Source organism: Ostrea edulis, chromosome 9 (assembly GCF_947568905.1).
Source record: "Ostrea edulis chromosome 9, xbOstEdul1.1, whole genome shotgun sequence".
Lineage (NCBI taxonomy): Eukaryota > Metazoa > Mollusca > Bivalvia > Ostreida > Ostreidae > Ostrea > Ostrea edulis.
In genome coordinates this window covers 52,654,444-52,681,779 of record NC_079172.1, presented here as the reverse complement: position 1 = coordinate 52,681,779, position 27,336 = coordinate 52,654,444, and the positions used below count along the sequence as shown (strand labels likewise).

The window sequence follows — 27,336 nt, the reverse complement described above, 5'->3', positions numbered from 1 at the left end:
TTTAATTAAGGTGATTTTTTTTTTTTAAAATGTGTATGTTTTAATGGGTACAATCCCTTCTGATCTAATTGTTTTTATAGTAACCTTATTAAAAAATGTTACATCAAGAAAATACATATTTTTTAAGATATACTGTACAGTTTTTTAAGCCTTTATAATGTTTCTTTTGTTTCTAACAGTAACAAGAGAAATTCCACTTGTCCCATGGGGGTAGCATGCAAAGGGCATTTTGATAAGATTAATTAATGGGTTTAGTGTAAGAAGACTGTCTTAATCACTTCTGGTAGAGCATCTCTGATCAATCAGGTGTTATCTATATCTCTAGGGAATTGGGCAGAAGGAATCTAAGCCTCTTAATTAGTAGTGATCTGTCTTGGTGGCTAGCCTTTATTTTCAAAATGAAGTTATCAAAATTAATTTGACATTGTACAATATAATTTTTAAATTTTTTTCTTCTTAGCAACCAACATGCAGAGTGTCATTTCTGAGTAAGATGAACAGATGGTTGCAATATGTATATAGGCATATTTTAATGATAAGTAATTTGATGTTTTATTAAGATGTGGCAATAAAAAGATATACAATGAGCAAAGCTGCAGATTTGGCATTTGTTTAAATCCAAAACTACCAGTTGAAAAAATATAAAAATGCACTATTTGTTTTCATTAAAAAACTACAGCAGAGAGAAGTACATATAGCATTATGAATGGAAAAATCATTTTAGATCTTTTTACTATTAAAGTTTGACATGATTTTCTTTCATCCACTCTTCTCTGTTTTGTGATAATTAAATAATGATTGACGGGCGTATCATGTGCTGTGATAATTAAATAATGATTGACGGGCGTATCATGTGCTGTGATAATTAAATAATGATTGACGGGCGTATCATGTGCTGTGATAATTAAATAATGATTGACGGGCGTATCATGTGCTGTGATAATTAAATAATGATTGACGGGCGTATCATGTGCTGTGATAATTAAATAATGATTGACGGGCGTATCATGTGCTGTGATAATTAAATAATGATTGACGGGCGTATCATGTGCTGTGATAATTAAATAATGATTGACGGGCGTATCATGTGCAGTGATAATTAAATAATGATTGACGGGCGTATCATGTGCTGTGATAATTAAATAATGATTGACGGGCGTATCATGTGTTGTGATAATTAAATAATGATTGACGGGCGTATCATGTGCTGTGATAATTAAATAATGATTGACGGGCGTATCATGTGCTGTGATAATTAAATAATGATTGACGGGCGTATCATGTGCTGTGATAATTAAATAATGATTGATGGGCGTATCATGTGCTGTGGCGATGCACTTTATTTATATACGCTAGAGCATCCCTTGACTCACCGTTTGCAAACTAAAGCACGTTTGTTGCAGTTAGTTTGAGGTTACGCTATATTTTTGGCTAGAATGACTGGACTATTCTTTATGGACTATTGTGAGAACTTCGCATACATAAATAAATCGCACTTCTTCCTTGAACGTGTCAACTAAGTTTGCAATGTTCCGAAATATTTCGCACGGAGAGGAATTGTCACTAATGTCATTTTCACCAACTAAAATAATGACAATATCAGGTCTGAATTGTCCAATTTTCAATACCTTTGAACAAGGTATATTGTCTGCCCGCAAACCAGGCACACCAAAGAACTTGGAAATACCTGGTATTTTCAAGTCACCTTTGCAAAATATTTCGAGTCGGATGATATAGCTTGAACCAATCAATGATACACAGATTTGTTTAATATCGTTTAAAAAACATTCTCTTTATAAAATCATGCATGGAATGAAGAATGTCCGTTTTCGGTTTTGGCATTTAAAACACAGTACTAGATTTACCGCTTTTGAGTATGCTACATCTCCAGTTTAAGGATTTATACCAATCAATATTGTTGTTTTTTTTAATTGTATGAATCAATTTGGACATAAAGATTGTTCCCAAGAAATATGAAGTTATTCTGTTCGCCGGTTTTAATATAATCTATAAAACATCGCAATCCGGGACAGTCGGGAGTCGGCAGTACTAGATTTACCGCCCACCTCCACAAACTCGGTTTTCCGATAGTTGGTAAAATATGAGTAGTAAAAACCGGGCCGGGCCGGGTCAGATCACCTTCGTAATCCGAATTTTTTAGTTTTCTTCGTTATTTTATTTTCGTTTGGTGTGAAACTTCTTAATCATAATCTGGAAGATGATACATTGGATCTTCACTACAAAAATTACGGCATAATTTTGCTTCACTGTGAAAATATCAACGTTTGCTTATTTCAGGTTGGTAAAATGGGTATCGAGGAAAGATACACATTTTTCTGCGATTACGATTGAACTATGTGCCACAACAATGAAACTACACATGATTTAGATAAATATTATAATAATTTAATATTCACGATTTATTAAAACCCTGGCCAAAAGGAAACCGGATACGGTAACCCGGGCCAGATATTAAAATTCCGAATAAATGAGGATGTTAGCTATCACGTGCACGATCTCATGAAATGTGACATTGCACGGTTCTTACCACTTGGAGGTATCCTCATAAGAACCATCTTTTTAATTCAAATTTAAACCTAACTATCATTAAGTTACTTACGACGGCCAGGGCCGTAACTGCCGATGAGGCAGACGAGGCAACTGCCTCGTCTGATTTTTTGGCAAAAAAGAAAATAAAATTATATAAATGTTATATTATAGGATATATGTTTAAAATGAAGACAAGCACCTTTGTCTTTGACACCATATTACGATTCTTTACATAGTACAAATGAAACACAAACATGATAAATTGGGATTTAAAAAGTGTCATTTTCAGTCGTAAAGTCAATCGGCGGCCCCCAATCCCCTGCCTCCCCTGATTTAGAACCCTACTTACGGCCCTGACGGCGTATTCGTGCCAATTTAACCTAGCAGAAAAAATTAAAATAATCGTTTCTACGATTTATTAAATGGTAGAAACGATGTAAAAAGTCGTTTAGAACTACGATTTAGAAAGTTGTTTCTACGATTTGGAAAGTCGTTTCTACGATTTAGGAAATCGTAGAAACGATTCGTTTCTACGATTTTTAGGTCTCGGGTGACATTTTTAACTTCTTGATAAGTATGATAATTCCAATTCCTTTCAAATTTGGTATGAAGCATCTTTGGGACAAAGGGGACATTTAAATGGTAAATTTCAGGACTACATCCCTTGAGCTTTAAAGGCAGGGCAAAAACTGCCACAAAATTTAATAATTTTCAATAATCTTCTTCTCTACCACCACATATATGTAAGAAAAACTTAATGCATAGTGATGTAGAGCAGGAAGCTAGCTAGGCCTACCAAAATTGCAATTTTCATGATCCTCAAATTTAACTTAAAATTTAACAAGCATATGCAGACTTACTTTCAAGAGTGCCATCTTGAAAATAAAATTTATGTACATATACTGTGTTGTTAATTGTTTCATTTAAAAATTAGATATATAATTCCATCATTTTATATTATGAATATGCACACTTCATATTTTGACGTTTTAAGATGTTTTTAAATTATATATCTTTTATTAATGAAGAAATGAATACTAGCACTATAAATACAATATTTTAAGTCATTGTTATACAGATCATAATTAGTATGGTTAATAAATATTCATAAAGTAGACATAATTTATCAGTCGGTGATATTTTTTTAGGACCATTATTATTGGTTAATTAATCAAAAAACTAGCAATTATATCGGAATAAATAACGCCGGCCCGGGTCGACCGCATCCGGTTTCCTTTTGGTCCGGGTTTGGAAAAATCGCCGATAATTAAGATAAAAGGCATTTAAATGGTCAAATAATGCATTAAGTATCAAATTCAACTCTATGTGAATTGAAAAAATGCTAGGTTTTCAGCAGCAGATGCATATTATACAGAAAATATGCAATAATGTGTGTTTTGGTCTCGCTACCCATTTTACCAACCAAATTTCATACAATCATTGAATTCCTTACCTATAGGTAATATTATGTGCTAAAATTTGTGGCGAAGACTAAATGTATCATTGAGAATATATTCCGTAAGTTTCAAAAGAAACAATGACATTTCAACGAAGAAAACTAAATAATTCGGATTACAAAGGTGATCTGACCCGGCCCGGCCCGGTTTTTACTACCCATTTTACCAACTATCCGGTTTTCCCTTTTAGACACGTCTAAGCATTTCCGAGTCTGGTAGACCTGAGGCTGACCAAATTGATCTGAAGGTAATTTTACTTTTGATAAAATTTTTGCCGTCATCGTAAGTATCTAAGTAGGCCTATAGTATTTTGTAACAAAGTCAGTCTTTAAGCCCTGTGGCTTATGACCAGCTCTGTAATTTTCATGGAAAATCACAATGTTAAACTCGCAAGGTATATTGTTGGTGCATAGAATCACCGAAATTACCGCTAATCACCGAAATTACCAATGAAATGACCGAAATTACCTCAGTATATGTTCATCTATATACCATCGAGTCACACATCAAATTTCATGAAGATTAGTTTCGGTGATTGTCGCGTCGGTAATTTCGGTGATTCTATGTACCGGTATATTGTCGAATGTCATTGAGATGAAAATAATTTTTGTTTCAGTGAACATTAATCCGAGATTCCTCTGACTCTTACCCCGCTTTTATATTGTGACATGTGCTGGGGAGAGTCAGAGCGGACTCCATATTGAAAAGTGGGAATTCAGTGACACAAGCTGGTGTCGCTGCTTTACCTACCTCTTACAACTTTATCAGGTCCAGTCCAGAGACTATTTCTACCTATTATTGATAGCTACCTAGGTATTTAAACCTACTTAAAGTTGTTACTTATACCTACTTTTACCTGTTTTTAAAAATATAAATGAATAATAATTAAGGCGCATCTTTTAAACAGGTCAGTCATTTTATGTATCAATTTTTGTTGTGCATGTGCATGGCGAAATTCATAGTGTAGATTTGAATACTTTATGAGGGTGGAGAATGTAGAGGAAAAGCATGAAAAATCGCCACAAAAACCTTTACTGTAAAAATGCATAACGGTAAACTTTAACATTAATACAGATTTGTAAGACATTCTAGACTTCTTATCACGTAGCTTTGATCCTAAGCTCCTAGAAAATGGAACTGGGTGTAGTTATTGATGCAAATTTGAAAGGTTATAAAGTAATCATATTTTGTCCAATATTTTTGTGGTATTCATCATCAGTGTAAGTGAATTAAGAAAATTGGTACACACCAAATTGCTCCGTTCCTGCATTTGGTCACGAAATGCAAGTAAAGGAAAAAGTAGGTAAAAATAGCTACCTGGAGTAGATTTAAATACCTAGGTAGCAATAAGTAGCTATGTAGGTAGAAATAGTCATTGGACTGCACCTGTTTATTTTGCGGATCTATCAAGACAAGAGGATTCTGTTTTCGTAAGTTTATTATACAAATAGATCATGATTGATATGATGCTATCGCCGTTTAAACGGCCCTAACACTGACAAATGAAGCATCACTGGAATTAGGTCGCCGCCTCGCCATTCGATTTATTTGCACATGATGTCAGCATATAAACACACAAAATTCCATTGTTTAAACAGCGTATCAATCATGATATATATGTAGAATAATCTTCCAATTACTGAATCCTCACATCTTGGAAGATAGATCCGTGAAATAAAGTTGTAAGAGATAGGTAAAGCAGCAACACCAATTGGTGTCACTGAATTCCCACTTTTCAATATGAAGTCCGCTCTGACTCTCCCCCGCACATGTCACATTATAAAAGTGCGGGTAAGAATCAGAGGAATCTCGGATTAAGAGAACATGAGCAAAATCTTTTTTTACGGTACAACTGTAAGAAAGGGCAGAGCCAGGTACAGCGGCCGATCAAAATGCAAACAAAATGGTGACACTGTGTCATTAGTTGTATTGGCGGTCAATGGAAAAAGAAAGTGTGAAATGGTTATAGAAAAAAGATAAAATTGAACAAAACTTACCTGTTAAAGTTGATATTTTGTTGCATGTCCTTTCGCCCTAATTGTCTTTCATATTCGTCGTGATTGCGAGTTGTATAGGTTTTGAATGTAGATGATTGTTAATGTTATGTTGCTCCCATCTTTGCTAGCCAAGGATTTACGATCCGCTCTGCTTCTCTACAACCCTTGGCTGCATTCGCACGATTTTCATAGCTTTGAGTGGCGTCCTCTAGCGATGAACTTTTTGTCACAGACAAAGCCTCATTGTAAAGTCTACGCACCACCATGTTGTATGAATCTGATTGAATGGAAGCATTTTGAAGACGATGACTAATTGTTTACACATTCCTTCATCTTGCACGTGGTGTAAAGTAACACACAATCTTATTAGATGCAGGGGACTTAGCCTGCATCCAGTCATGTGCAGGAAATTGTTGACAGGAAAATCGTGCTAATGCAGCCAAGGGTTGTAGAGTAGCAGAGCCGATCATAAATCCTTGGTTAGCAAAGATGTGTTGCTCCAGATACTCCCAGAATTCTTTTTCAAGATTAGCTGCAATATTTATTGGACCTGTTCATTTTTTAAGCTGATTTTTCAGTAACAACCAACAATTCTCAATGATGATATGTCTTAATTACGGCATGACCATCTTTGAGGGCAAAGCAAAAAGTATTGGCATTAGTATCTATATCCATAACAGGACAAAAAATATCCTGAAGTTAACACCTAATGTGTGAGGACAGAGCTCTATCAAAGCATGCTAATCCTGAAGTTAACACCTAATGTGTGAGGACAGAGCTCTATCAAAGCATGCTAACTTTGGACATTTGTTAAGCAAATTTACAAACATAGGAGACATGGTACAATCACATTAATCTATGAGTGATTATATATATATGATTAAGAAAATATGATTTACATGCTTTTGCAGATATTATGTAACATCTCAGAATGACGTGAATTTGGGTACATGAGATTCAAAATGGAGAAATACATCTCCTTACAATTGCATTTTAATCTACGCCACTTTGACCAAAATATTTAAGTTCGATAGATGTAGTTAATTTTTCATCAGTTTTCTATATTTTCCTGGGCCATTAGAGGTCTTTGCCCTCTATTAGCATCCAGTGAATGCTGGCCATAATGAAATTCCATGAGTGTTGTTTTCTGTTTTAAGGTATAGACCTATACTTGGCCTAAAATGGACTCAATCATGAAAAAATTGCCTTTATAAGATAGATATATATTCCAGTAATAGATAAACATTGAAAAATATATGTCAACATGCTAATTTCATTGTTATTGCTTCTCAAAAGTAAGCACCCCATCAACATATATTATAATCAGCATTAATGAAAATGTATTCCTCCTTCTTATTTTTTCTTAATAATTATTCTTTTTCCAAAACAAATGGGCTGTAATAAGCAACATAGACTATATACCCATTATTTAATGATATGTAATCATCTATTTTAATAAATTTGAATAACTATTTTCATAATGTACACTTTGTTAGCCCACACATTTTAAAAGAAATACTGTTGAAAATGCCATTTGATGTCAATATCGGTCTTTTCCTCTAATTTTTATGGACTAAACCTTGAATAAATTGTTTCTAATTTACAGATTATTATCTCAGAAAAAGGATTTGCGTAAGAAGATCATATGTTGACGTATCATTTTAAAAGCTATAAGCTCTATAACAAGTACACCCCACCCCCCCAAAAAATCTTGAATTATACATTATCATATTTTCATACGACGTGAAATTTGAGTATATTTACAACCTTGGATACATGTAATAATTTGAGCTATGTTAAACTGTAAGTATTATAGATACATGTTGTTTGCACTTAGATTTAACATTTTATCTGAAAACAAATCATTCTAGAAGCGGGTATTCACAATGTCAATGTAAAACGAAAGCAACAAACTAAATTTTGATAGGTTTGCTATTATGATTAATGCATGTGTGTATTGTGTGTTATATCTTTTATCATGGAATCATTTGCTGTACATCAATTGGATATACGTACATGTACACCACTTACGCCGATCTATGTAGATGCAATCTCAATAAGGAACTACAGTTGTAATAGCGTTATACAGATGCCGCCCCAATAATTTTGAAAAAAAGGAGAGGGGATGAGGAAAACGTGACAGATGGTCGGTGAAATAAAACAAATTATTTACAGCCGTTCTTTGAAGCTTGCGTCAATATCTGCAACATTGGAGCAGCGAACACAACTACGATATCTGTGGTCACTGGAGCAGCGACGTGTGAACTTTTATTTTTGCACAAGCTTACCATGTATTTGTTCATGATAATTTGGATTCAACAGCTGCGTAGTTTTGAATTAGCAATTATAATGCTTGAGAATTTTTTACTCCTATGGAGACATCACCATTGCTGGTGAAGGGCTGCAAAACTTAGGCCTATGCTCGACGCCGATGATTTTTTAGTAGGGATTTTTAGCGTGCCATACCTACTGTAACACGGGGCCTCTGTTTTTGTTGTCTCATCCGAAGGACCGTCCCATTTAATCGCCTCTTGCGACAAGCATGGGGTACTGAGGACCTACTTTAACTCGGATCCTCACAAAAGAAATAATATTATTAATATGATGCTGGTGGAAATATGAATTGGCCCCCTTTCCCATCCGTCTCTCCAACTATCTGATGCCCGCATAATTCCATATGTTGAACATGGATCATTGTAAAACTTTACATACATGAATAGTCAATGTATCTCACAGACGCCCTCATCGGCCAAAATGTTGTCTGTTCTCCAACCGATTTTTATCTAAAGCTTGAGTCATCTTTAGTCCCCCCCCTCCCCCCTTTTTTTAAAATACAAAATTTGACCACAGCTGATAAGAACGCCTTGGAAGGAATCAATATTGGACAATCATATCGCCATGTAAAAATCAAACTGATATCTTTAAAATACCACATTTCGGAAAACGGACGCGTGGTTCTGCATTTACATTTGATTGTGACATAGGCCGTGTATAGGTCCACTTTAAACTGCTGGAGGATACGTGCGTAATGCACAGGGCCATTGTCATCCTGAAAAATAAAATAATTTCAGGGGGAAATGGTGGACGACAACTGGACATAACTCATTGTCAGTAATTTCAACATACTTCTCTGCATTTAAATTTCCATTTACCACCGCTAGTGTTCCTGGACCATTCCAGCATACGCGCACACCCAAATTTTATGAGGCTGAATTTGGCACCATGATTGGGGCTTATGCACTGTGGTACATGCTCTTCTCCTGGTCTTCACCTCATGTGCACATGATTATTTTCACCTATTACAGCCTTGCACTCAACAGAAAATATGACCCTATTCCATTTGTAGCAGTCAGTCAGGTTTGATTGCTGGTGGCCGGATAGCTCAGTTGGTAGAGCACCTGGCTAGAGATTCAGTCAGCATGGGGCCTGGGTTTGAATTCTGGTTTGGTCCACTGCATTTTCTCCCTTCCTGTAATATTTAGTGAGTTGACCAGCCCCTGGAAAGACAGGTGAAAATGCCTGCAAGGGGATTAAGATCCTGAGTTAATATCTTCAAGTGTGAAGACATTTAAGGAGGGAGGAATGTAGTGGTGAGCTGGGTTCATTCGTTGGTGGCCAGATAGATCATTTGGAAGACCACCTAAATAGAGATTCAGAGGGCCCAGGTTCAAATCCCGGTCTGGTTCATTGCATTTTCTCCCTTCCTGTTACACATTCACCTTCTAATCTCCAATTTCTCTTACCTCTAGCTCAGGCAATTCTGTTTCTTATATTCACTTCTTGGATCAGGATATTTTTTCTCACAACACATCTGTGAAATTTATTTCTAAATAAACACCTTTTAACTGTCACCTAAGACAATGGATTTTCTGTTTTCATTAAATTTTTGTGTAATATCTGTAAGTATATTAATGTCACACCAAACTAAAGAGTCCTTAATTTCGGCTGACATTTGGCTTGGCTAGATATTTGGATTGACATAGATCTTTGATGAATCTCACTGTCTTTACCTTGACCAGTTCTACTTAGCAATTAATTTGCACTTAGATGACACTGCTCTTTGCTTCCAATAAGTGATGCTGCATTGTTTATGGTATAGGTATGAAAATTCCAAATCAACAAATTCACTAACTTTTGCTTTTCAAATGATGGCTGACATGAAGTAATGGTTGATCTGGTATTGAAGAGTTCTTATAGTCTGGGGTTTTTCAATTATAATGACATGTACATGTCATTATATACTTATAATGATAATATGCAAAAAGAGATCTGTGGAAAATGATTTGTTTAAATTTGAAAAATTATTTTATAAATTTTTTTGTAAAAGAACACTATTCCTTTTGATATACATGTGTATTCTTCTGTTCTTACTCAAGAGGTGGTGTAGGTTTTTTTTTAGTTCTCATAGTTTGGAATAAAAAGACGGTTCTGGCAGTCTTGCTGTGTAAATGAAATATTTCATATGATGCAACTTAAATAGAAAAAATATACATGTAAATATATGTAAGTTTTCATGGGAAAGTGATGTGTCTGAATTCCATGTTATATGCAACATAATGAAAACATCAATTACAGTTTTATTTCCATTCTCATTATCAAGGATATACTTTTATGTATTTTAAGGTGTCCAGCATTTTGAGATAACCAGCATTTCAAGGTGTTAGTGTTGAACAGTTTGAGGTGTACCTCCAGTTTAAGGTGTAAACAGTCCATAACAATGTGGAGGAAAAGACAGAGTCCAGAGAGCTTGTGATGAAAATATGAGTCCAGAAAACTAGAGATGTAAATATGAGTCCAGAAAACTAGTGATGTAAATACTAATATGGCAGAGAAGGAGCATAAAGAGCAGAAGATAGGCAGCCAGCTGCCGGGAGAGTCCATTAAGGTCATCGCTGAGTCCGTTGGTATCAGTGGGATCCCTGATGATGCTGCTAGTGTTCTGGCTGAAGATAGCAGTTACAGACTTAAGCAAATCGCTCAGGTTTGTAGATGACATAAAAAAATTTTTTCTCAAATATTGTACAAATTTCACATTAAGAATATATTTAATCAAATTTCCTTCAAAGTAATAGGTGGAAATGATAATACTGTGCTATTGTAACATCAAAGTGGTTAGATTCATCATCAACTTGGAGACAAAATTAGTGAGTTTACTCAGGTGACCTATTGCAATTGGTTGTCATCCGTCAACATGTGTCATGTGTTAACAATTGAACATTTTTAACTTCTTCTTCATAACTAGTTTTCAAATTCTTTTCAAATTTGGTATGAAGCATCTTTGGGACATAAATTGTAAATTTCAGGACTCCTGCACCCCTGGGGCCCTAGGTGCAGTACAAAAACTGCCCAAAATTGACCAATTTTCAAAAATCTTCTCTACAAATGCACATGTTTAAGAAAAACTAAATGCATATAAGTGATGTAGAGCAGGAAGGCCTCTACCAAAATGGTAAATTTCATGATCCCCAGGGTAGGGGTTCTGACCCCAGGGCGAAGCCAAACTTACTACATGGTGTTCATGTGTAAAACACTCAACATGCTTACCGGTAAATGACATCTTCTTTAGTGCTATTGATACTAAATTGAAATTAAATGGATATTTAGAAAGAGCAGGTAGTCCTTTACCAAATTGTAAATTTGATGATCCCAGGGGTATGGGTTTTGGTATCAGGGTGGGGCCAAAATAGTCAGGTATTAAATGTGTGAAAAATAAAAACTTTTAACTTCTTCTTGAAAACTGTAACCATTCCAATTCTTTTTCAAATTCTTGCCTTTGACATTCTATTCTGTACCAGCATTTATAAGTTATTATTACAGAATGTCTTACTTAGAGGGATAGTAGATGGCCATTTAATTTGTTTTTATCTTTCTCTTTTCCTTATTTTCTCCCTATTTTTTTAATATAACTCCTGATTTTTAACCAAAAATCCTCCTGATTTCCTAATTTTTTAATGCTAAAAAGTGCTTGACAGACTAGCATATTTATATTGTTGGATGTTGTCCTCAAAGAATTTTATTTTTCTTGGCTAAGTAAAGGTTTATTCATACAATGTTTATAATTCTCAGTATTACTTTAATTGATCTCCCAAGGCTTATTTCTAGTCACTACTGTACCTAGTGTTGTTCTGATGATCGATTATTATCGAAAATCGATCGATTATTTTTTCTTAATACCGATAATCAATTCTTATTTTCAATGATTGGTTTTTCAAAATGTGTTAATGTGTGTGTGTTCTGGAGATTTTTCAATTCCAGTGTGAATTTTCTCTTTAATCATCCAGTAAGCAAAAAGTTTGGAAATGTTTTGGATTTAAAAAAATCTAAGAGGTGGGGCACCATGAAAACATGGTCTCGACATAGCAAACTATGCAGGAAATCTTACCAAACAAAGCTAAGCACAACATAGTCTCGACATCGCAAACTATGCAGGAAATCTTACCAAACAAAGCTAAGCACAACATAGTCTTGACATAGCAAACTATGCAGGAAATCTTACCAAACAAAGCTAAGCACAACATAGTCTCGACATAGCAAACTATGCAGGAAATCTTACCAAACAAAGCTAAGCACAAGGTGCTAAATGTAGGACAAAAGTTTTAGACATTGAATTTAGTCTAATCACTGACGGGAAGTCTGAATTATTTGTTTGTTATTTTATGATTCTTTGTTTTCATTTATATTTGTTATGTTAAATCAATACACTTACATAAATATTACCCAAAAAAGACAAATACAAGTCTGAAGATTTCTTTTGTTTTAGTAGTCTTTGATATGATATTTCTTTGATGTGTTACACCTAATAAAGTGTAGTAAACAAACAATTTCTTATCAGATAAATATATAAACAAATGTATACAAGTTAATTTGAATAAGAAAGTTAATTTATTTACTTTTAATAAATATATATTGAGAAACTGGTTATAATTGATAATTGCATCAAAAGGCTTCTCCCATTATTTCGATTAATTGATTTTCATTTTTCATCTGATTCCCAACACTAACAGTACCTCTGACATTGTGTTCAACATTGAAGAGTCGGAAGGGAAATATTAGATGGGTGCCATTAAGTGGGATACATTTTCCCTCCCAAGTCACATGATCAAATAAACCAATAGGATTAGTTCCTCCGTGAAAATTTTATGCATGAGGTATAATGATATAATTTTTTAAGAGAATTAATGCCTGTGTATTGTGGAGATAATAGAAGCATTCTGATTGGGTAATTTGTTTGTTTAAACATAATTCACTATGTATAAATACATAAAAGGAACTGATACAAATTCTTAACAACATACAAGTTCTTCTTGTACAATTTGTATTACCAGTGAAGTTGATTTATACATACACTTTTACATACTTATTAGTCACTTGCACATTACAGTGCCTATATTGAGGAATGAAAACAATTCAACAGCATAGATTTATTTATAATTAGACAAAACATTATTGAATGTGAATATTTGAGTGTATTTGCAATTAATTTGCAAATGTTGCTGGAAATTTTTCAAATGGCAAAATGCATACATGTACATTTATATTTTTTGTTTGCAGGAGGCTGTTAAGTTTATGCATCATGGGAAGCGATTAAAATTATCAACAGCTGACATAGATCATGCACTTAGAGCCAAAAACATTGAGGTATGGTTGTAGATTTAAGTTTTATAAGAGGGCATTTTGACAATATAGATATACCTGGAGTGCTGTAGAGCAGTGTTTTCCTGTAATTTTCATATTGCACTTTTAAATCTGTTTTCCAGTGTGTAATTGTATAAGTTACAATAATGATGAATTTATTATAGTAATATTTTATTTCAACAAACACATTATTGCAATAATTATCAAAGATCCATTATTTAAATGACAAATGAAAGTAAACGTATAGATATAATTATAAGGTTACATAATATACAGTGTATCATTGTACAATTATTGACTTTTGATGCGGCCTAGGTCAACCGATACTGACCAGGTCTTTACAGTCACAAGTAGACAAACCTCGGTCAACCAATACTGACCAGGTCAATAGAGTCACAAATAGACTGGCCTTAATCAACTAAGGGAAATAAAACTTTTTGAGTTCTTTGAATAATGAAACAACATGCAGACTTTTAAATTTTTCTATCCCAAATGTGATGAATATTTATAAACACCTGAAATAACTGGCCATGGGGACACATGGTTTTTACAAAGTACTGGCCAAAAGGCATATTTTATGTAATATTCAACCATCTGCACAACACTGAGCAATAGTATTTCTTTGAAGAAGACTACCATGCAGATTTCATTCTTTAGTGTGCAGAGCTGTGTAGCAGATTTTGGGAGAGGGGGCATAACTGTTTTAAAAATGTTTCATTTTTCATTAATATTTTACGGGACAAACTGTTCTTTCAACCAGTATGCATAAATGATTTATGCATAATTAATAGTATGCGATGTACATACTTATGTTAAGCATTGTATATAATTAATGTTAAGCATTGTACTGTACTAGTATACCATGTTCACCTTTATAATATGCATGATAGAATTATATACTTAATTCAATGTTAATTGGCATGAAATGACTTAACATGATCCATGTACATACCACATTGTAGTAAATCGTTTACAATGTTGAAAAATGAACAAGAGCTTTATTTGATACATTTTTTCTGGATTGTAGCCTCTTTATGGTTTCCAAACTGGGGACAACATCCCCTTCCGATTTGCCACTGGTGGAGGGAGGGAACTGCATTTCATTGAAGAGAAGGAGTTTGATCTACAGGAAGTTGTGAACTCAACATTACCAAAAATACCTGTTGATATTTCCTTAAAAGGTTTTACTGTGTTTTATATCAGAACATCTTTCCTAGGGATTGGTCATTTTCTTTTTGTACAGAGATAAAAAATCAGAGATCCAGCTTATCACGCATAACTTGAGAATTAGCAAAATTTGCTATTAAAACAAAATCACTAAATCACTAAAAATCAGAGATCCAGCTTAGTGATGTTGTATAATGAGAGAAATTGTCTGAGGAATTCCCTCAATAGGGAATTCCCTCAATAGGGGATTTTCGTGTTATTCAGTTTCGTGCATATTTTTTTGCTTTAGAATCTACCAAGTCACATGATTTGGCAATTTTTTGGCATGCTTTCTTCGGGTTAGCTATTAATCAGATGGTTTCGTTCATTTTTTTTCTTACTGGTTTTGATATGGAATTTAAGAACCAGTGTTATTGGTGTGTGGCAGAGGGATGTATTAGGGATTTACAGAAGAGGGGAAAACATGCACGTAGCATCGTTTTGATGGGGGGGGGGGGGGGGGGGGGGGGGGTAGCCGGTGTTGTCTTCCCAATATAAAATTCTTGACAAGAATAAATAAATATATCAAAACAAACAATACCTGACATGTTCTTTTGACAGATATTCAAGATCTTTTAAGTTCCAAATACATGGAGGAGGGGTAAGAAGTGACATTCAATTCATTTTATCTCAATATATATATTTTTTCACACCTTATAAAATTCGAGGGGGTTGGGTGGGGTGGGGGGGGGTTTTGGTGGTAGTAGCATATCATATATATTGCCTCAGAATTTTTTTTCAAGCTCTGATTATTTGATTCGAAGGTAGAACACATGGATTCACTTCATAACTTTGAAATTGCATTCGTACCATTCACTTCTGGCCCCATTAAAAGTGAGGGGGAATGGGTAGTTGTATATTACTTTGTATATATAAGTAATAGAAAATGATGGTTGTTATAAGGGGGACCATTCCTTCCCATCCCAGATTCTACGTGCATGCCTTGGATGTACCGATACATCATTGGATTTGTAATGCCAAAGTGACTGTTCCTTCCATTGGTGCCCAATATTTGTAAAGATAAATCTTGACATCATTATTTTCAATACCTGGTATATCTTGATTTTTTTCCACATTTTTGTCGATGATTTCCAACAATTCAATAATTTTTCTTTACTGATCGATGATTGGACTTTCAAGAGCTTGAGATAATAATTTTTGTATGTATAGACTACACCAACATTTTTAAAAAGAATCTCCAAAGTCAAAGCAATCATAAACTTACATAGCCTTTGTAGGTTACTCTTACGGGAAAACTGAATCAACATCTATTTTAATAGGTTATACACTTGTGTGTCTACATTAACATTGATAAACCAGAATTGACTATGCCTTAAAAATATGATGTAGTAGTGCCTAAATACTGAATGAACATGGAAGAACTGGAAAATCCCCTATTTTGTTGCTATTTGTCCCAAATTTCAAAGGCCACAAAATACTGAATTAAAGAGGAATTCAAAATTTATATTGCCTTTTCTTTTTTTTTTTTTTTTTTTTTTTTACCGAAATTCAATTTTTATTGTATTTTCATAGAGCATAATTACCATCTCATTCCCCCATTCGAAAATAAGATGTCAACTTTTTACTTTTGCATAGTCACCATCACAGAAAATGACAAAACTCAGCAGAACCCACTTTGAGATAGTTTAAGAAGCAACATTTGATATGCTTCATTAATATACATGGACCTACATTAAAATGGTCTTGTGTTCTCCAGCGCACTGGCTCTGTATTGATGGAGTCCAGCCCTCAACCTCGGAGAATCCACCTCCGGCTTCTAAAGATCAACAGCAAAAAGAGATTCTGGACACAACAGTAAAGACAGTGATTGACAAACAACTGAAAACACCCACTATAGTAGAACCCAGCAAAGTGAAACACAAACATAAAGGAATCACTGACCTTGCCAAGGTCAAGGATCTTTCTACGCATGAGCTGTCTGTGGTGAGTTATAGAAGAGTGCTTGTTTCTTTAAATTTTTACAGTACAGGCAACATAAATCCATTATTTACTGCTTTCCTGCAGTAGAAAGTTAGACCTTCCTGTCTTATACAGTCATGGTTTTTCATAGAGGGGCTTCACGGGGCCAGGTTCATGCTTTGATGGGGTAGATTTAATGTACAGTTGATAACTGTTCTAAATTCTGTATTTTATCTCCAATAGCACTTCCTTACCATGGTTAGAAATTTGTAGAAATAAATTCTAATATATTATATGATACAATACAATGCTTGAAACTAAATGAATTTAAAATCTTTAAAGCACTTCACACTAAAAATAGTTATAAATATAAAAAAAAATGTCCAGCATTAAAGTATTATCATGTGCCAGTAAAAGTCCGACAGTCCTTGAACTATTCTGTAAAATACTAAGAATTGTCATTTTCAGTTAAACATGATCTATATAATCTATTTGTGTTTGTTTTTACACATTCATGGTGCATATCAATTTATTCAATAGAAATGCTTGTTTCAGTGATAAATGTAATTAAATGTAAGAAGTTTTGTTTGTGACCTGCTCTGTCTTATTGTCAGTGTAGCGGACTGTTTTCAAACTTAACAGAAGTCAAATTCAGCAATAAAAATTGACATTGCATATGGGCAGTGACTTTTCAAAAAAAAAAAACCCACTGTAAACAACAAAAAACTCAGGGCGATCAATTGCTGCAAAGTACTAGAATTATCAGAAAATCTGTAAGTATTAGAATTATTAGAAAATCTTTAAGTACTAGAATTATTAGAAGATGTGTTAATACTTGAAAATGATAGTTAAAGGACTGATGAAGTTGGACAATTTCATGTTTCTTCTGTATGGCTGCTTGTCTATTTATTTCAATTTATTTGTTGATTTATGCAGTTTTTACATAAGGATGTATTTTATTATGTGCCTTGATTCTTTTATGGCACTGTCATCTTGGGAAACATGCCTCCGACGAAACAGAGACTATCTTATCTAAACAATTAGACCAATTAACATGATTAATGTACCACCTAATGCATGTAGTTGTGATATCTATGTTTGGTTTGACAAGCTTGTTCGTGAATTGAGAGGATACTTACGGTATATTAACTGGTAGTGAACAGGTAATTAAAATGTGAATACAAAATGAGAGCAATGGAAATGTGATCAGTCTACCTGGCTATTTGTTGTTATTGTAGAAAACAGTCCATCACTCTTCATTATACCGTATAGCGGGTTTTTTTTTCATGGTGTGATAAATTGGGCTTATTTTAGCGGTTAGATAACTTTCCACCAAAATTTCACTTGCGAAATATGCACCCAACTGCGACTTCAGTATTTGCAAGAGAGATGAAATTCCTTGTCCACCTAAATATAAAATTATTAGCATACCTTTGAGCCATCAGATCGCCAAATTTTCGACCCACTGGAAAAAAACTGCTATACGATACTTAATATTACCCTTAGACAAAAGGAAGAGCTACAACCGGAAGACAGCCAACACACACGCACACCATCTACTACCACAAGATCACTAATCATGCTAAAGTTACCTCTTTCAATTGTTTCTGGAAGCCAACTCATGTTAGAGATGTGTTTGTAAGAAAACCTTACCCCGATGCAATTTTAAAGTAATCATCACAATTTTCCTTAAAATAAGAATATAATTTTTAGCAAAGTGAACTAACAGGAACAAAATGAATGAATTTATAAATAAATGGAAATTTGATTCAATGAATCTTAATAGAGAAGTCTATTTTTTAAAGCCTTTGGTAATAAGATTGAGGGAGATAACCTGCATTTGTTTATGGTACAAAAAAAGCTGATCCAATTTTTCACCAGGTGTTACTGCTACAGGAACATCATCCTATGATGGAAACACATTGTACCTGAGATACATATAAAATACCATATCGAATTTTTCCTGTCGCATATTAACAGTAATCGGTGGATCTGTTTTGCCTGTACTGTTTGGATTTTTCCTGTCACATATTAACAGTAATCAGTGGATCTGTGTTGCCTGTACTGTTTGGACAATCATAACACAATTATGTTAAAAAAAAATCATCAAGAGTTCTTAATGGGGAAATTCACAACACATTGGTTTGATTTGTCTCCTTTTCCTGATTTTTTTCATTTGTGAAGAAGTCAAAATACTGAGATGTATTCATGATCGTTATAATTATATGGAATTCATTGACAGGAACAACAACTGTATTATAAAGAGATAACTGAAGCTTGTGTGGGACCAGATGAGGGCAGACGATCTGTAAGTCCATCTTGGTTTTTAAAATAAGTTTAATGACTTCTTGCATGTATTGATATTTAACTACATGTGGAAGTGTAGAAAAATTAGGTTACAGATATTTTTAGGTCACCTGAGTCACTCAGGTGGCCTATTGCTATCTGTTTTCATTCATGTTTGTTTATCGTTGTCGTACGTTGGTCTAATCTTTTAAACAATGTTCAGCTCTTTCTCTGGAACAGCTGACACAATTTTAGTATATAACATCTATGGGTCATGAGGTGTAAAATTATGAGTTTCATGCTCTCTGTCTGCCTGGGGCCTTAGGGTGTGTCCATAACCATCACAATTAATGTAATGTTAAAAAATCTACCACAGACTTTACTCCTGAACATCAAGCAGTCAAACTATTGGCATGATTATAATAAGTAATGAGACTTTTACCAAGACTGTGAAATTGATGACTCCTGATCATGACTCATAATCATAACCAGTTCAGGTACCAGGGATGATTAATGAAGTTAATCATAACCAGTTAATGTAAAGCTTACAGTTACATCAAACACAGTGAGTAAAGTTTAATGGTTGATTTTTTTCTCTCACTTTGTTCATGCATGCTGTGCTAAACTAAGAAAATGAAACTGGAAACTTGACATGAGCAGTTGCTATTTATAGATTATGACATCAAGAGGTAGACCTTATTGTCATATATTGTCTTACCCTGCATATCATTGATATTACATTTTGTAAATACATTAGACGTAATGCTGCTGCATTTGGGGGGGGGGGGGGCACAAGATTAGGATAATCTATGTAAATTTGTATTCTTAGATCATAGAGATGTGACTTTGCAAGATCTCTGCCATTTTTGCTGGGAACTTATGGGATTTTGACAAAGAAAATTCTAGATGAATGTGCAGCTTTAGCTCAGAATTTTTGATGCACTTTAATCACTAGAGCTCACAGTGTGAGTCAGCACTGTGCTTTAATCATTAGAGCTCACAGTCAGCACTGTGCTTTAATCATTAGAGCTCACAGTCAGCACTTCACTTTAATCATTAGAGCTCACAGTCAGCACTGTGCTTTAATTCTTAGAGCTCACAGTCAGCACTGTGCTTTAATCCTTAGAGCTCACAGTCAGCACTGTGCTTTAATCATTAGAGCTCACAGTGTGAGCCAGCACTTTGTTTGCTATTACCAGCTACAGGTTAATTGATTAATGACCATTGCATTGATTTTCTCTTGACAGGAGGCTCTACAGAGCTTGGCCAGTGATCCTGGACTTCATCAGATGCTTCCTAGATTTAGTACCTTCATATCAGAAGGGGTAAGTAGTGGAAACTATAATCAGAAACACTTCACTGTTTAGGGCCCCAGAAGGGGTGAGTAGTGGAATGTATAGTCAGAAACACTTCACTGTTTAGGGCCCCAGAAGGGGTGAGTAGTGGAACGTATAGTCAGAAACACTTCACAGATTAGAGTCCCAGTGACATCAGTATTGAATGCTTTTCATAAAATGAATGTAAAGAGGTGAGGAAAATTAAAACTCTCTTAGGTATTTTACTAGTTCTTGTGAAAATTTTGATGATCACACACTGACAATATCAAGCAGTGCTAGTTTTTGTATATACAGTGGAGCCTTATTTATCCAAACCCTTTGATTTCCAATCAAATCATCCAGATAAGTGAAGCGTCTGGATATCTGAATTGACTTTCATACCTGGTCTAATATAAAGAAGGCGGCTTTGTTATATTGATATGTTTTATATTGAATACTATGATGCTATATTAACACCTGTTCAGATATTTAGGTGGAGTAGGTGTGATTGCAGCTTAAGAGCATGTGATGGATGCAGTGCTGTTTATATAGCCATGGTGATAATTTCCCTAATTAATTTCTAATGACTGAAACACACACTCTCACACACACCATCGGTCATGGGCGAGCTATCAGTAAAGTCTCCTTTTAATCTGAACACTCATCTACACTAAATCTGACATTAACTGCACAAACATTTACTATCCCAAGTGTGATAACGTTAGTGCATGTGTAAATTTGATTCAAGTTATTGATTGAATTCATCAAATTACAGATTCAAGATGATGAAATACTGATCCATAAGTTAAAAATTAATACTGTTCATAAATACAGTCAAACCTCATTATCTCGATCTTGATGGGACTGAGAAAAAACTTTGAGATATCCGAGGGTTCGAGATATTGGGGTTTAAATACATGAAGAAGATGTAATAGGGACTTTTAACTCACTTGGACATATCCATAGTATTTGAGACATTGATGTTCGAGTTCAACTGTATAGGGAATGACTGCTACATGTATGAAACTCTGGCATTCTGTCTATAAATAGCACTATGTAAACCAATATAATCAATGTTACTACTCTGACCTATATATTTTGCAGATATCATTAAACTTATTGATATGGAAAATTATTTTACCTCAGCAATATAGTAATACAATTCAAAACTTATCCGAGAAGTGAGAATCTCTTGTGTACAACCTATGATTAACCTCACAGAAAGTATTTGATAACAAGTTACAGGTGATCTTCTTTTAAAAGGAGACAGCCAGGCCAGTGTTTTTAACACCCAGCTAGGGGCTAACCACTGTTGAAAGACCATTTAAAAACTCTCATCCGGATAAATGAACCAAATTATAATGGAAAACAAGTTCATGAATTAAAAGAAAATCTGGATCCAGAACACAGAATTCTGGATGAATGAAACAAAATTTCATTTAAAATCCATTCCCTGAAAATATTGTTTGAAAACTGACATATCTGAGGGTCCACTGTCATTGTATGAGGTTGTAGAAGTAATTTGGAATTTTTGCTTTATTTCAGGTGAAAATAAATGTGGTACAGAACAACCTGGCTCTTCTGATTTACTTAATGAGGATGGTGAAATCAATCATGGACAATCAGACTCTCTATCTGGAAAAATATGTAAGACAAAATCTGTGTATTATAAAAGTAAATATCTATGACAAAGATGTGTGTTATAAAAGTCTTTCATTTTCTCTTTATTCATTTGACACTTTTTGATTGCAGCAATAAGCTGAACTTCTGGTGTATGTGTATGAAACACATGTATAGATTTGACTTCTGTTGTAGTTACATGAATTCATTCCGGCTGTGTGTACGTGTATTGTGAGTAAACAGCTGTGTATGCGACCAGAAGTGGACAACCATTGGGCGTTACGAGACTTTGCAGCCCGCCTTATGGGACAAATGTGCAAGTAGGAAGTTCACATATTTCCACGTCTTTCAAATACAGATATTACAATTCGAAAAAAGATTGATGATATTCTGCAAAATTTTAAAATGAATTCGCTGATAGAATATATCTCTGCAAAGTGGTGCATCCCTTCATAAAATGCCATATTGTTCAAAAACAAAAAATTCAGATCTTTATGAAAGATAGCATTCCTGCATGTACTGTTGAAAATGGATACCAAATACACTTGAAACCCAACAGGAGTCTAGGTCTTTGTGAAAGATAGCAAGATTGTTCCTTAATTTTGAAAATCAGTATGAATCTAGATACCACTCGTGTGTCAAATTTCAGGTGTGGCTTAAATCATGTACAAGGGGCTGAAACTATGAGCAAACAAACACATGGGCAAACATTCAATTTATGATAATGCATCAAATGACTGCCTCCGTGAAATAAATATGAACATATATATCTACATGAACATGTACAGAAATATATATTTAAAGTTAGTATCAAGGAAAGTACAATGACATATTTTAGGGAAAATAGTTTTAAAGCTACATAGTACTTGAGGTGATTGGCTTATATATTACAGGAATTTTAGTACAAGTACTAACAATATCCAGGCACGTATCACCAAAACATTTACGCAAGCCGTGCAGAGTGACAAGGCAGCACTAGCCACACAATACGGAGCTGTTGCTGGTCTGGGGGAGATGGGATCAGAGGTAAAAATTTAGATTGTAGAAAGAGAGATGGCTGCCTAGACTGGAACTTCAACTCAGGATATCCAGAAAACTACCCACTGAGCTACTCAATATACATACTAACATCCAGCAAACATGCTTCACCAGCAATCAACAGATATCTACATCACTGAACACTATCAACAGATATCTACATCACTGTGTGAACACTATCAACAGATATCTCCATCACTGTGTGAACACTATCAACAGATATCTACATCACTGTGTGAACACTATCAACAGATGTCTACATCACTGAACACTATCAACAGATACTTACATCACTGTGTGAACACTATCAACAGCTATCTACATCACTGTGTGAACACTATCAACAGATATCTACATCACTGAACACTATCAACAGATATCTACATCACTGTGTGAACACTATCAACAGATGTCTACATCACTGAACACTATCAACAGATGTCTACATCACTGTGTGAACACTATCAACAGATGTCTACATCACTGAACACTATCAACAGATGTCTACATCACTGTGTGAACACTATCAACAGATGTCTACATCACTGTGTGAACACTATCAACAGATATCTACATCACTGAACACTATCAACAGATATCTACATCACTGTGTGAACACTATCAACAGATATCTACATCACTGTGTGAACACTATCAACAGATATCTACATCACTGTGTGAACACTATCAACAGATATCTACATCACTGAACACTATCAACAGATATCTACATCACTGTGTGAACACTATCAACAGATGTCTACATCACTGAACACTATCAACAGATATCTACATCACTGTGTGAACACTATCAACAGATGTCTACATCACTGAACACTATCAACAGATGTCTACATCACTGTGTGAACACTATCAACAGATATCTACATCACTGAACACTATCAACAGATGTCTACATCACTGAACACTATCAACAGATGTCTACATCACTGTCTGAACACTATCAACAGATTTCTACATCACTGAACACTATCAACAGATGTCTACATCACTGTCTGAACACTATCAACAGATATCTACATCACTGTGTGAACACTATCAACAGATATCTACATCACTGTGTGAACACTATCAACAGATATCTACATCACTGTGTGAACACTATCAACAGATATCTACATCACTGAACACTATCAACAGATATCTACATCACTGTGTGAACACTATCAACAGATATCTACATCACTGTCTGAACACTATCAACAGATATCTACATCACTGAACACTATCAACAGATATCTACATCACTGTGTGAACACTATCAACAGATATCTACATCACTGTCTGAACACTATCAACAGATATCTACATCACTGAATACTATCAACAGATGTCTACATCACTGTGTGAACACTATCAACAGATATCTACATCACTGTGTGAACACTATCAACAGATATCTACATCACTGTGTGAACACTATCAACAGATGTCTACATCACTGTGTGAACACTATCAACAGATGTCTACATCACTGAACACTATCAACAGATATCTACATCACTGTGTGAACACTATCAACAGATATCTACATCACTGAACACTATCAACAGATGTCTACATCACTGTGTGAACACTATCAACAGATATCTACATCACTGAACACTATCAACAGATGTCTACATCACTGTGTGAACACTATCAACAGATGTCTACATCACTGAACACTATCAACAGATGTCTACATCACTGTGTGAACACTATCAACAGATGTCTACATCACTGTGTGAACACTATCAACAGATATCTACATCACTGTGTGAACACTATCAACAGATATCTACATCACTGAACACTATCAACAGATGTCTACATCACTGTGTGAACACTATCAACAGATATCTACATCACTGAACACTATCAACAGATATCTACATCACTGTGTGAACACTATCAACAGATATCTACATCACTGTGTGAACACTATCAACAGATATCTACATCACTGTGTGAACACTATCAACAGATATCTACATCACTGAACACTATCAACAGATATCTACATCACTGAACACTATCAACAGATGTCTACATCACTGTGTGAACACTATCAACAGATATCTACATCACTGTCTGAACACTATCAACAGATATCTACATCACTGAACACTATCAACAGATGTCTACATCACTGTCTGAACACTAAAGCATATTCTAAGTGAAGGAAGTTTACGTTATATTTGCAAAATTTCACCTCCAGGGAATTTATTTTAGTACAAATAAAATATCCAGTTAATCTTTAATTTATGCAGGTTGTGATATTGTATTAAGCAGTAATGTTAAAACAAAGAATAATGAGCTTTATTATACATTTTATGCAGAGTATTAAAGTCTTTTGGGCCCTAAAATGTGAAAAGTATGCTTTTGAAGTAATACTTGTCTTGAAAACCAGTACTGAGAACTCTCTGATACAAGTTAATTAAGAAAAAATATCAATATTAAATTTTTATGAACCTGGGGAGGGGGGGGGGGGGGTGTCAAGTTAGGCTCTTACTGTACACGGCTTTGTTTGTAACCAAATACATCTTTAGGCACTGTCCATACAGTCATGTGCCAAACACAAAATTGGTCAGTGAATTTACAGAAATACCACTTAAAGATCTGGCACATGTATTTCAAAAACCATAATACTTATTATCATGTTGTAGGTCATCAAGTCATTTTTACTTCCCCATGTGAAGGACATTGGGGAGAAAGTTAAGAGTGTGCTGGAGGGGCCTATCCTCAATGCAGCTGACAAAATAGCTGCAGAAAACATCAAGAAGTCACTGGCTGTGAGTTACCATTTACATCAGCTTTAAGGATTTATAGAAATGCTTTTGTTTTACAAGTATTGACATGTTTAGAGACATTATGATTACAATTCTATCAGAGGGATGGAATGTTATCATTTTTAGCTCAGCTGAACTGAAAGCTCAAGTGAGTTTGTCCATCATTTGTCAGTCTGTCTGTCTGTAAACTTTTTAAAAATACATTTTTGACTTCTGTTCAAGAAGCACAAAACCATTTTCAACCAAACAGGACAAAAGGCATCTTTGTAAGAAAGGGATTAAGTTTGTACAAATGAAGGAGGATATAATCAAGATATCATAAAAATAGAATGGGGTTTTTAGCTCACCTGAGCTAAGCTTTTCTGATCACCCGTATTCCGGCGTCCGTCCGTCTGTCCCTCCGTCTGTAAACTTTTAACATTTTTTAACTTCTTCTCAACAACCACTGGGCCAATTTCAACCAAAGTTGGCACAAAGCATCCTTAGGTAAAGGGAATTCTAAATTGTTAAAATAAAGGGTCAGGTCACCTTCCAAGGGGAGATAATCAAGAAAAGGTAAAAATAGGGTAGGGTAATTAAAAAATCTTCTTCTCAAGAACCACCGGGCTAGAAAAGTTGAAATTTATAGATAAGCTTTATTAGGTAGTGCAGATTCTAAATTATTAAAATCATGGCCCCCGGGGGTCGGATGGGGCCACAATAGGGGATCAAAGTTTTATATACAAATATATAGGAAAAATCTTTAAAAATCTTCTTCTCAAGAACCACTGTGCCAGAAAAGCTGAGATTTATATGAAAGCTTCCTGATATAGTGCAGATTCTAAATTGTTAAAATCCTGGTCCCCGGGGGTCGGATGGGGCCACAATAGGGGATCAAAGTTTTATATACAAATTTATAGGAAAAATCTTCTTCTCAAGAACCACTGAGCCAGAAAAGCTGAGATTTATATGAAAGCTTCCTGATATAGTACAGATTCTAAATTGTTAAAATCCTGGCCCCCGGGGATCGGATGGGGCCACAATAGGGGATCAAAGTTTTACATACAAATATATAGGGACATTCTTTAAGAATCTTCTTCTCAAGAACCACTGAGCTAGAAAAGCTGAGATTTATATGAGAGCTTCCTGATATAGTACAGATTCTAAATTGTTAAAATCCTGGCCCCCGGGGATCGGATGGGGCCACAATAGGGGATCAAAGTTTTATATACAAATATATAGGAAAAATCTTCTTCTCAAGAACCACTGAGCCAGAAAAGCTGATATTTACATGAAAGCTTTCTGACATAGTGCAGATTCAAGTTTGTTCAAATCATGGCCCCTGGGGGTTGGATGGGGCTACAAGGGGGATCAAAGTTTTATATACAAATATATAGGGACATTCTTTAAGAATCTTCTTCTCAAGAACCACTGAGCCTGAAAAGCTGATATTCACATGAACAGCTTCCTAACATAGAGCAGAGTTAAGTTTGTTCAAATCATGGCCCCCTGTTGTAGGATGGGGCCACAATAGGGGATC

General features: G+C 34.8%; 1 protein-coding gene across 1 annotated transcript in view; it reads left to right on the top strand.

Moving 5' to 3' along the window:
- Positions 1-4,167: 4,167 nt before the first annotated feature.
- The window catches only part of LOC125659150 (transcription initiation factor TFIID subunit 6-like), a 41,079-nt gene continuing 17,910 nt past the window's right edge, over positions 4,168-27,336 (top strand). Inside the window, exons 1-11 of the mRNA XM_048890710.2 lie at positions 4,168-4,254; positions 10,628-10,985; positions 13,556-13,642; positions 14,667-14,820; positions 16,563-16,789; positions 19,008-19,073; positions 20,299-20,376; positions 21,913-22,014; positions 22,183-22,307; positions 22,881-23,013; positions 25,695-25,820. Coding sequence (XP_048746667.1) covers positions 10,827-10,985; positions 13,556-13,642; positions 14,667-14,820; positions 16,563-16,789; positions 19,008-19,073; positions 20,299-20,376; positions 21,913-22,014; positions 22,183-22,307; positions 22,881-23,013; positions 25,695-25,820 — 1,257 coding nt within the window. The 5' untranslated portion in view covers positions 4,168-4,254; positions 10,628-10,826. The remainder of the gene's footprint in view (positions 4,255-10,627; positions 10,986-13,555; positions 13,643-14,666; positions 14,821-16,562; positions 16,790-19,007; positions 19,074-20,298; positions 20,377-21,912; positions 22,015-22,182; positions 22,308-22,880; positions 23,014-25,694; positions 25,821-27,336) is intronic.